This window comes from Mytilus trossulus, chromosome 3 (genome assembly GCF_036588685.1).
Source record: "Mytilus trossulus isolate FHL-02 chromosome 3, PNRI_Mtr1.1.1.hap1, whole genome shotgun sequence".
Lineage (NCBI taxonomy): Eukaryota > Metazoa > Mollusca > Bivalvia > Mytilida > Mytilidae > Mytilus > Mytilus trossulus.
The window spans coordinates 78813303-78825968 of NC_086375.1; the positions used below are offsets into that span (position 1 = coordinate 78813303).

The 12666-nt window shown below is 31.2% G+C and overlaps 1 protein-coding gene across 10 annotated transcripts in view; it reads right to left on the reverse strand.

The window, feature by feature from the left end:
• The window catches only part of LOC134712522 (uncharacterized), a 34313-nt gene that overhangs the window by 10463 nt on the left and 11184 nt on the right, over positions 1–12666 (reverse strand). For 4 of the 10 annotated variants that reach the window (XM_063574159.1, XM_063574162.1, XM_063574161.1 and 1 more), the window contains exons 2-6: positions 3147–3203; positions 2566–2694; positions 1589–1642; positions 1214–1285; positions 695–808 (exon numbers count right to left, since the gene is read on the reverse strand). In XM_063574159.1, coding sequence (XP_063430229.1) covers positions 695–808; positions 1214–1285; positions 1589–1642; positions 2566–2694; positions 3147–3203 — 426 coding nt within the window. Of the gene's footprint in view, positions 1–694; positions 809–1213; positions 1286–1588; positions 1643–2565; positions 2695–3146; positions 3204–6901; positions 7139–8940; positions 9080–10589; positions 11021–12666 lie in introns of those variants that run through there. The other 6 variants (XM_063574156.1, XM_063574155.1, XM_063574153.1 and 3 more) reach the window with 5 other exon arrangements.

The following is a 12666-nucleotide window of genomic DNA, read 5'->3' on the forward strand; positions in this document are numbered from 1 at the left end:
TTACACGGTCGGCGTATCCAGTGATGGTGAAAGTTTTTTTAAAACGACTTTGACTGGCTATACAGCCCTTACACGGTCGGCGCATCCAGTGATGGTGAAAGTTTTTTTTAAAACGACTTTGACTGGCTATACAGCCCTTACACGGTCGGGGCATCCAGTGATGGTGAAAGTTTTTTTAAAACGATTTTGACTGGCTATACAGCCCTTGCACGGTCGGCGCATCCAGTATCGATCCTTTTTGAGGTCATTCGATTCCGTTAGTTTCCGTTTGCTACACTGATTTATATATTTTTCGATCATGATTCATGATATTTGAACATCGCTCAAATACTGTTGCCTTTATACATATAATCAAATTATTGTCCCTTGATATCGATAATCTTAATAGAAATTATATTCTATGTTAGATATAGGTCACACGATAGAAATATAATACCAGAATACGTCTATGGCACAAATATATGAGAAAAGACAAAACATTATACCACATATCAAGTTGAACAAATTATAAATAAATTTCATACTGATTCACAAACACCCAATGACACAAACAAATATTCCTAAAGTGTTTTAACAAGACTACTGCATTATTAATTACCGAATCAAACATTTTGTATATTTTACAAGGGCAATAAGAAAGGAAGACTAGCTACCTTTTAAAGGTTGGTAATGATATAAAATAATGTGAACAAACCTGTGCAGTCCTTGCCATACTCTCATTACTCTGTAAAGGATTGGCTGTATCTCTGTTGTTATATCCTAAGTTTACAAGATGTACCGCTCTTGTGTCAAATTCACTTGCTAGAGTCTAAAAGTGTTAGAAAGCATTTTAAAAAAGATTCGTCTGATGATGAACCTGAAAGATGATAACTGCAATACTACAAAATGATTGAAAGGGCCAGAAGTCTGTTTATTCATACAAATTGTCTTATAAAAAATTGAAAACGTTCCTTTTACATTTGAAAATAACATAATTATGATTATTTTATTATTTTCAACCTGAAGGATAACTAAAAAAAATGAATATATATTTATATCATAAAACAGGTCTAAAGTATAACAGTTATTTTCCCAATCAATCTGGAAAAGGTCTTGCTGCTATGGACTATTTTGGCATACTTTAAATTAGAGACACATAACACAATCATAAGCACTATATCATTATATGTCTCTGTCAAGATTCAATGCGTTGAATGGAATATCTAATGTATACCTCAATTGGATCTTCAAGGGAAGCTACTCCAGCCATCACCTCCATACAAGCTGTTCTCTTAGTTGATACTGCCTGGAATAGTTTTAAAATGGGATAATCAACAAAATTATATTATGTATACATTCTACACATAACGTGCATGTCAAATCAATTTTGAACTGTTCTGAATGTATTTACTGATAGAGGTTTTAGGTACAAATATGTAAATTTATTGAATATTAATTCATTTCAAAACCATAGAAGATAAGAATTGAACATTCATGGCAATGAATCGTTGTTGTTCAATTATTTTTCTCAATTGAAGAGATAAAAATCAATTATTTGACTTTTCATTTTTTGATACATGATTAAGATTTAAATAACGCTCAGTATTACCTTTAAAGAATCATATGCTTCTGATAACTCTTTGGATTCATTTGGAGACAGCTTCTAAAATAATGAATTAAAACATGTTTAAAACACTCTGAATATGTATCTTCATGTTTGTTCGTTCCATATGCACATAAATGATTGATTGGTTTTTTTTATTGCTTGATAACTTTTCGTGACAATTGATTCGTGCTTTTTCAGAAACCTAAATATTAAGACAATTAATTACAAATAAATACAAGGCGAGACAATAGGTAGGTTCTACAAGATTGTTCGACAGGAATGAATGGCAGAAAAATTAGATTCTAACTGGAACAAAATTATGTTAGAAAGGGATAGAAATTTTACATTGCAATAGTCCACCTACGAACCCGTCAAACATTTATTGCAATGATTCTTTAACTGACAGACAACGAGGTACTCTCTCTCTAGACCAGGCTTTTGGTAATATGTTCGTTCTTCGTGTACTGATGTTTCATCATGAATGTTTTATTTCTTAAAATGTTTTATAAAAATAATAGATACATATATTTTACACCAAGCTTTTATCACAAAGATAGGAATGTGTCGTGGAAGTATAATCTGCTTGCAGACATTTGAAAGAATATAACGTTGCATACCTATGTTAAGTTATAAACCGTAAGAACAGGTTAAACACGAACAAAAATACCCTAAACGGATTGATGGCCAGGTAGATGATAAAACAAGGATCTATGGATACATCACCAGTCACAGGTAACAGCTTAGTGGGCATATCTTTGTTGTTGCGTGTAATGTTTGAGAGCATCCTAACCAATAATCTTTTAAAACTGTGTAGTATGAATTCTGCCTGAGGGAGGTGAAACTTTTGGTTAACTTAATGAACAATATGGTCTAAATTATTTTTAAATTATGAACACCTTTGGACCCTTTGGTTTGACATATCACCGCCAGTGGTACCAGCCCATTACTAGTCACGTTTACAATTACATATATGTTCTTACATGCTTGGCTACAACTTTAGAAATAGTTTCATTATAGTTGTTGATGTTTTGTTGTTTGAGTTTCTGAAGTCGAGCTGCTGATAATACCCCATCTTTCGACTGTCCAAAAGATGCTGACTGTAGTTCTCCCTAAAATAAAGTGAAAGGGTAACGTCGTAAGTATGCTGCCTTGATGAACCAGATTGTAGACGTGTACTTTCGTATCTAAACTGATTTTGCAATTTTAAAATGGTGTAAACATATCAGTTAATAATTTACAAATTGTTTGTCCTCTGTGCTCTTCAACATCGTACCTTATGTGCCTTTTTTTTTAATGATACTGATGAGTCTTTGTAGACGAATGGCGTACACAATTTTTATCCTGGTATCCATGATGAGTTTATTTTAGGACGCATACAATTTACAGTGTTATTTTCATATTGTATATACAAATGCATACATAGTAACGTGTAGATAAAATTAACACTGAATAACCTTATAAATCCTTCTGAATGTATGTTCTGTTAAGAACGTTTTTGCATTTCTTTTATGACCCGTAAAATTTAAGCCGTGTGATGTAAAAGTATGAATTTAGTTTGTACCTGTTCCTGCAACAGCCAGTCCAGACAACTGTGAAGGTCCTCCTGGGACATTTTCCTCTGTAAGACAAATATCAAAGGGGTAATTAAATTATCAAACTCGTATTTCAAATTACTGCAATTGTTTTGTAAGTTTATGCAAACGGACTAAATAGGGAAATAAGTTATCATAGCTGAATATTGTAAATTTGTAAAACAAATTCTGTTAAAATATGTATTCCGGAGTATTATCGTTACACGTTTATTTTTAAAATTCCTGATTATAAATTTATGAATAGGATATGTACTCGATAATGATATTCAATAGAAAGGCATGGTAACGACGCTACAATAACATATGTAAATAATTGATCAATTAGAATACAAAAAATAAAAAGATGCATTTAGATAAATGGGTTTTCTTGTCGGACTGACCGATAAAAAAAATTGCTAAGCACTTTATATTTATACACTACTAAATATTTAAAAATGTAATAAAAAGCTTTAGGCAAACCAACATGCTGAGTAAAATGCTTAGTTTTTGAACCATTACTTGCAACAAGACATGGACAATATTGAAACAGTTGAAAGTAGGGAGGTTTGTCACACCTTAAGCATTGGTAACATGTAGCATCACTTTGAATGATGCAGCCTCTCTGACAGAGGAACAGATTCAAGATAAGTCATGTTATATCATGTACAGAATAGAACATAAAAAAGTTGCACAAAAAAATGAAGTTGTAGACTATAAACAGGTTTTAATTTCTAGAAGTTTTCATAAACATTTTAATTTCTAGAAGTTTTCATAAACATTTGTTTCAAAACTATTTATCTGAAATCGGGTTTAAACCTGGGTTTAAAGTAGCAATACAAAGTTAAGAGTTTGGTTTCGCGTTTTGGCCCCGGTGAATTTCAAAGATGAAAATTATTGCGCAATAAAAAAAGATACCTGAAGAATAATATAGCTTTGATACGGGGTTTGTTTGCATGTTTTATAGTCCATTTTCTTTTTGGTCCAGAAATTACTTCTAGTGTTTTCTAACAAATATTTAACGTTAGAACTTTTTTGTAACTTTTGAGACATCCCTCTCCCCTTTTAGCAATATTCTATATATAATAAAGGCATATTTGTGCAATGGTTATACCAAAAAACATTATTTTACACCATTTTAACTATTGGAGTTCAAATATATGGACAATGCTGCTTCAATAAATATGCACATACATGTTCTTTATTAGTAAGAAAGCAAGGGAAAGAGGGCGGTTAAAAAATATGCCTGTTAGGTTTAAGGTTAACCTTAACTGTGTATTGCTTGCTAACAAAACCCATACTCCTATAAAAACCAAAACCTGATCCTGAACCATAAACTTGTTTGAACTCAACAAATGTGTTCTATGTCTTGTTGTTGGTAATCCTCCTGTAACAAAATCCTCAATTTGTTGAAGGGTTACACTAAAGGGTAGAAGCTTGGATAAAGCATAAATTATCGTGCAACCAAATCAACCAGGTAATTAGATGAACATTCGAGTCTAATGTTCTGTCTTCCTACGCCTTTCCCAAACAGAAGTTATATAAAACATCGAATGATTTCAACTTACCTATACTATTAGTGTGGGCATTCCAATAAATATGATCATTAAAGTCTTTCTATACGACTCAATTCCAAAAAAACTCTCTTAAGTATTGCTTTTTTTATCTCCAAATTTGAATAGAGTGTATTTTCTATATTATCTATGTATGTTCTCTTATATAAAGATATTAAATTAACTTTTGAAATCGTCAAATCATTTATAACGAATATTTGAAGTGATTTTACACAATAATACACCACACATAGACTTTTTGTATGTAGTTTAATTTAACATGAACATTTGCTTACATGATTTGAGATACTGAAATGCAATATTTGCACTTTTGATAGTAAGCCGTAATTTATATGTTTAAATATTTCAAATTTAAATCTTTATTCATTTGCAGGTGCGTTCACCTATTTAATAAAAGTAAATATAATACAGTCTACCCAGTGATTCAAGAGGATATCTATTACTTTAAAGGCGTATATCATCGATTATTAAATCCTTCAAACAAGCCGACAAAATTTATGCTGGGGATTTGTGTAGGTTTTTCTTTTGTGGTTTTTTTTTCAAATGTGGTTACATGTAATATATACATGTTTGATGTAAGTTTCAACGAAAATCTTAAGAAAGATAAAATGTATCATTATTTATTCATATATGGACATAGAATTTTCAAAACTAAAATCTTTTTCACTTTTTATTTTTACAATAAAGATATGATTTAACAGTGATTAGAAAAACATATTTGAAGGAGCGATTTTACTGCATGTCCAGGGCGATTATATAGTCAACAGTGAAGTCCGATAAGAAAGCTGCAATCATATGTTAAAATTTTGTAAATGCTATTTGAGAGAAATCAAACGCTTCAGTTAAATTTATTTAACCATGGGGAAATAATCAGATTGTCTGATGATTGTCCGATTGATCGCCTTGTATCGTCCAGCGGCAAATATAAACAGGCAGTCAGTGCGATAAAGTGGTGATGTAATATGATGATAAGTCCTGCTTTATACTTGTAGACTGACATGGTGATTCAGATGCCTTTAACATTCTAGCTAAAAATGATGGCGACTTGTCAGCCTTACCGGGCTTATTATTCTTATTCACTGCTAAACAGGGTTCTTTCACATCATGAATGCTGCGTTCTTTGGTGAATCGGCAGCAGGCATATAGTTTAAGACTGATTTTACCTTATAGATCATCAACCCACTACCTCAAAACCTTAGATAAGCATGCAACCAAGAGGTAAACAACACGGTAAAGATGTTGCTTATTTATTACAGCTTGATGATAATACTTTATCCTGAGAGCAAATACTGCTTTTAGGATGCACACACATAAATAGGATGCCCACACATAATGATAATAGTTTTATATAATTTGTACAAAATACGCTCATTTCTTTCGAACAAGAGAACCCCAATCTATGTATGTATTGTTGATCTACACGTACAACTGCACGGCACATCTAATTGTTCTGTTTGTGACAATGTATAAGAAATCAAAATACTAATAGTTTGAAAGTAACTTAAATAGAACAGAACAAAAGAGTGAAAAGATAAACAGGTTCAGTAATGGATAAAGAATACGGAAAGAACTGACAATAGTCTGAACAAGGAAAAAGCTTGCAAAATGTATGCTGACAAAAGCAAGCAAACGTAATGCACTCTAGAAATTGTAAAACAGCAAACATAAAGCACCACACACATAATTAGAAAATTAAAAAAGATTATAACAGAAAAGCCAGGAGTAAAGCTCAACAATGCAATAAAAAGCTTCAAATCAAAGCCATGGGCAAAGCTCAACAATGCAATAAAAACTTCAAACCAAAGCCCTGGGTAAAGCTCAATAATGCAATAAAAAGCTTTAAAACAAAGCCATAGGTAAAGCTCAACAATGCAATAAAAAGCTTTAAAACAAATCCATGGATGAAGCTCAATAATGCAAAAAAAAAGCTTTAAAACAATATAAATAGTTATATACATAAAACATTAAGGATCGTGCGATATTAAAACGAAAATGTGCCAGGAAAATAGGAAAATTGCTACGTATTATTAGACGAAATTAGTGAGGATTTCTATTAACGTGCACTATATCTGCGAATTGCTATGGTTATCTAGTGAATACAACTAACACTATTGATGTTAAACATAGACAAGAAAGCAGGGCCTACAACACCTAGAACCAGTTTGGGTACATACGGTCTGTACAAATCTTGATGTCATCACTATTGGATCTGGATGAACAAGTATTGCTTTTGGACGATTTCGTTTCCAGCACATGCAATAGCAAAGTAAAATCAGCATCATCAACCCTAGCACGAACAAAAGCCAGGAGAGCCAAAAAATTTCTACCATCAAACCATTCGCAGAAAACAAGGGTGGGATTTCCAAACATGTATATTCCATGATTCTGGAATATTCTAAGATGATTTATGACTGAAACAAACAAACACTTTTATCACATTTGTTGCAAATACATGTATTAATGAGTGTGATTAGTAATGACATGTTAAGCAGGCAATCACTCTGGGTAGGATGTTATACATGAGAGAATAAATACAAAAATAATCATACTGGAAAATCTACGCTTTTATTAATATTGATCAATGCTTAGTCAATTAATATTAATCATAATTATATGATTATTCACTTTACTACCAGTAGTTGCGTTATGTACATGGAAAATGTTGATGTTCATGGACAAAAGTTTAATTAAGAATAACCGAAATTGCGGATTCAGATTCAGATTCAATAGTTTATTGCATCCAAAATTACACATTTGCTGGTTGCAGGGCCATCTACAATGGCGTATATCGATCACTATCCTTGGGAGGAACATTATAATGGTTTAATGATAGTCTGCATATATCAAATGGATACTGCCCCCCTTAAAAAAAAAGTCGATAGACCAAATTCTGTAGGACTAAGAGGGAAGTTTTATTATACAGTTGTTAACCATCCATTGATAAAGATGTCAAAGGATAAACGTGGTGAATGATTTGTCTATAATATTAAATATTTATTATAAAGGTATACCCATAGCTGTAAATAATCATATCTCGTTTAAAACTGGTTTTAGTTATTTGATACCACACCTTCAGAATAAATTTAATATATACATGATAGTTTACTACCAAGAAATGTCGTCCAAATCACGCTGCGTCGACATAAAATAATCAAGTTATGCATATATAAATTGTACTTTCACGGACTTCCTTTCAAGTAATGTAGTTTCATAAATATTTAAAGTATCATGTAATTCTATATAAAAGGTACATTTTATGTTTGAGAGAATATCGGATTGCACGAACGGTTTTAAATCAGAAATCAACGATTTTAAATCAGAAATCAAAGATTTTAAATCAGAAATCAAAGAGTTTGCAATATCGTTATTTACTGCTAGTATAATAAAATAACCGAATTCCAACGTACCTTTGGTAATATTTACAATTATATCCCCACAGAAGGTACATGTGCACACAAAAGTGATTTTTGCAAAATTTAAAAGCATTGAAGCCTACGCTGGCCTAAATGAAAAATGAATAGTTATAACCACCAGAAAAGTTTCTAATAAGCACATGGCATGAACTACGAAATAAAGATGAATTACACAAATCTATGAAATATGATATAGAAAGATAAATGCAATTTCAATAAAATTTTAGTACACTACATGAAACAAAAATCAATTTGCACAACCCTTTCCGTAGTCTTTGTTTGATTAAAAAGGGGAAGTGAAGTAATCGTCAATGAAACAACAAGCCATCAACATATACTGTTGATTAATTTATTTTCGTGGGTACCAATTTTCGTGGATTGAGGAAAAAAGGCTTTTCGTGGATATTTGATTTCGTGGTTTTGCCAAGGTCTGCATACAATAACAAAAAAATGCACGAAAATTGGTATTCCATGAATAATTATGAATCCACAGAATTAGATAGAATATTAATTTCAGTATATGTGACGTGTGTGTTTGTAAATGCAAACACTCGAGGTATTGATTATAATAAGTTGTGTAAGGGGGTAGTATTGCGTTAGTCATGAAATAACAAACAGTTAGTTATCTAATTTCCGTACAAATATGGCGTAAAAGTTACCCTGATTTAAGCGTATATAAATGGAATATTATATTGTACAACTTTGTAAAATTGTGTTAATGACATATACGATATATACTGCTGGCTTACATTTTATATAATTAACTTTATGAATAAGGTCTACAAATATGTTTTACTTACTACTAAAATGCGATTGATCCTCTTATAAATAGCTTATAAAAACTATAGTTTAATCTCCATTATAATAGCGTCTGTAGTGTACTAATCTTTAGTCACAGTCAACTATTACATTTAAACACAGGACATTTTATTGGCGGGTAGGTCCGTTCATTTAAATACCTTAGGTTAACCGGCTGTATGGGTTGTTGGTCATGTATGAAATTGGGTAAATGTGTCACAGTCATTACGTAAGGGGGATACATATTCAGATTATAACTTGTGTAGAGATTTTACTCGTTGGTATTTCATTGAGGGATTTATTTTTTATTATCATTATTGGTTTTACTTCTTAATATCACACATTTGGTAATTTACGAAGTAAGAAGGGGTCGTTCCCTATTGCAGTTGCGGATTGCATTTATTAGTTTCCTTATTTTTGTGGACCTAATCATACTAACAAATGCTGAATAAAAATATACATAAACGATCAGGTATTAAGTGCATAATTTTCATCTGATAAAGAGTTGTTGAAATAATCTTTTTTATGGTTTAAGTGCTTGAAGATTCATCGTTCCCATATGTAAAATATGAGCGCTTATCAGTACTAAAATAGTTCTAGATGTATTTTGATAATGTTGGTCAGATTTTTTCGACGCTTAAAACACAACTTTGGATCGGCATCCAGGAGTTTCATGAACATAAATTTTGTTGGAAATAAGAGTTGTTGGAATATTATTTTATAATGAATGTGAGAGTGATAGCCACAAAAAAGTTTTGATTCAGAGAATTAACGGGAACAATAATATCATAAATAAAATACCGCATACTTTCTTTTTGGAAAACTATGATTGACTGTGCATGTATTGTTCTTATTTTTCTGGTATATTGACCTATTAATCAGGATTAAGATTATTTCATGTGCAATAGTCAATGCACATGGAAACTCAATTTGATATGCTAACTTACATGTACTAATTGTATGAATTAAAAATTGCTTTACTTATTTATTTTGGTTAAATTGTCTACACTACTAATTAGAAACAAGTCTATTGTAAAAAAAAAAATCCTTTTCAATGTATTATGTTGACAAGGATGATGAATTATTATAAAGAACACTTTCGCATCTAGGTAAAATTAGACTTGAAAGATATATGTAATTTACCTGCTGATTAAACACGTATGCATTGTTTGTAGGTGAAAATTATGTATTCATTTTTTGTCGAAGATGTTTTGTACATTAGGTATGATTAAATAGAGAGTCACATGTTTTAGCAATGTAAAACCATACAAACTCATTTAAAATACCAGCCTGAAGAAAATATTTTCCTTCCACATAAAAAAGTTTCTATAAACTGTTTGGTAGCACTGTACCGAAACTCTATTCGATTAAAAAGGTTAACGATTTGTACTTTTGTCTTTTTTTTCTCCATTTGTTAGTTATTTCATTGATAGTGCAAATATGATCAGCATCAATATACAAAGTACAAGTGATTTAATTACAGTCACAAAACTAGTTTGCATTTTTTTTGGCAAGAAGACAGTTCAACCTGGAGTATACATGTACCCGAATGCACCCTTTAGCAAATAAAAAACCGCAATGTTACACTACATGTAAACTAAAAAAAGGCGGGTTTAAACAGTCACGTGACTATATAAAAATTGAAACTTACCCTCTGTTTATGTTGAAGCCAGTTCAGAAAGCAGTTGGCATTGTCTCGGAAATAAAACCAAATGATAACTACAGTCAGCATTTTGAAGTCACTTTCAACTGGTATTTAAACCATGACATTTATTATGTATGACGAAAATCATTCAGTCGAAGCCACTTCCTTTTTATAATGGCAGAATATATTACATAATCAATAGGGGAACAAGCAGACGACAACTTGCAACACTTCAGTCCGTTACTTTAACAAGGTCCTGGTTAAGTTTTCGTCATTTAAAATGTTATAACCGGATTAGAATTTTGCGTATCCAAGCATTCAATAACTGCATGACAAAATATTTTCATGAAGGTACACGAACTGTGAAGACGGCCCACTCATTCCATCCTTGTAATCGATGTATGTGAATGGTTGAGTTGATTCCAAAGTTGAATTACAAAGTTACCTATGAAGCATATCATTGTGCTATTTTATTACGAACTATGTATATGGTATTTATTTGCCTTACCTTCGTAACCTTGAACATTACTTTTAATTCATTTAAATATTCAAAGCAGTATTGATTGAATTTACTTTGTATCTTTACTGATAGCATAAACATTGTTTTAACGGACAGGATATATATTAATCGTGGAAACTGAATGGAATATATTTAAAAGTCTGAAAAGCGTCAGCCACAAAATCAGTTAATTCTGATATGTTTCTGGGACAAACTAAATGTTGAACTATTGCATTGATAATAAAAATGAAGAAAAAAAAAGACTTTTATTAAGGTTGGTATATAACCTTTGTTTTGAAACAAGAGATTACTTCTTTATCAGGAATAGCAACGTCCTAAATCGTTCAGATTCAAATGATACTATTTAGCTCTAATCGCAAACGTGTAAAATGCAATGTTGTGTTTTTCTAATTATTTGCAATCTCAGTTCCAGACAAAATGAAATGATCATCATTTGCTTTCGATTCTTACTTTGTTAGACATTTCTCAGTCTTTAAATTTTGCTGATGAAAGAGAACGTTTATAAATCTTGTAGATTTGATATCCGATTTTCGCCAGGGTTTCGGGTATAGAAATTGCATCAAAATTATGAGTTTCGAATAATCCCAATTCAACTTTTGCTGTCTGAACATTGAAATTTGTTTAGGTTATTTTGTAGTAAATAAACCGAGTTATTTTGTCGATTTAAAATCACATTCATATTAAAGATCATTAAAAATGTTAGGAATGCGTCTTGAAATCAAAATGCGTTTGATTCGGATTTTGTTTCACACTATAAAGCTGGTACAATAACCGTGCATCAGCAAAACGCAAGAATAATTGTTAAGATTTACATACCAAACCAATTTCCTTCCAATATTTTATAGAATGTGACCATTTAAACAAGCAAATATATAGTTCAGGTAAACTTAGTCATCTTTTGAATTTTAATGACCCTAAATGTTTGTCCTGCTGGCTATGTTTTAATGCTGGTTACACTTTTATATCAGATACGATATTTTGATGGGTATTTTACATTTTGTTATGTTTAAATCGCTTTTTGATTATAAGATTATTCTTTGTTATGGGTTCATGGAGTCATGTGAAATCGTCTGTTAATCTCAATGATAGTAAAGTGATAGCTTACTTTCCTTACTGTGTTTACGATGATATGATCAATAAAATAGTCAAGTTTAATTCTACTTTGATCTTAGGATCAAATGATAAAGAATTTTCAAATATCGAATTTAAACTATAAAGTTTGAAACTATCAAACGGTACTGAAATGGATGTGCATCAAATGTGTGTCCATATTCATTATGTATTTGGCTAACAAATATTAGTTCCACACTTGACATTGTAAAATAAGTATCATACAGGTTTAATTTTAGAAATGGGACATTTTACATTGTGTGTAGGATGCTATATACTATGATAAAAAGGAGTCTAACACACACAAAAACACCAGCTAGAACTATTATTCTATTAAAATCCGACGTAATATCAACTGCTAGGGCGATTTAAATAACGATAATTTGCAAATTACCTCTGTAACTACATGCATATATAAATACCATTAATGGGTAATATTCTAATGTAACATAA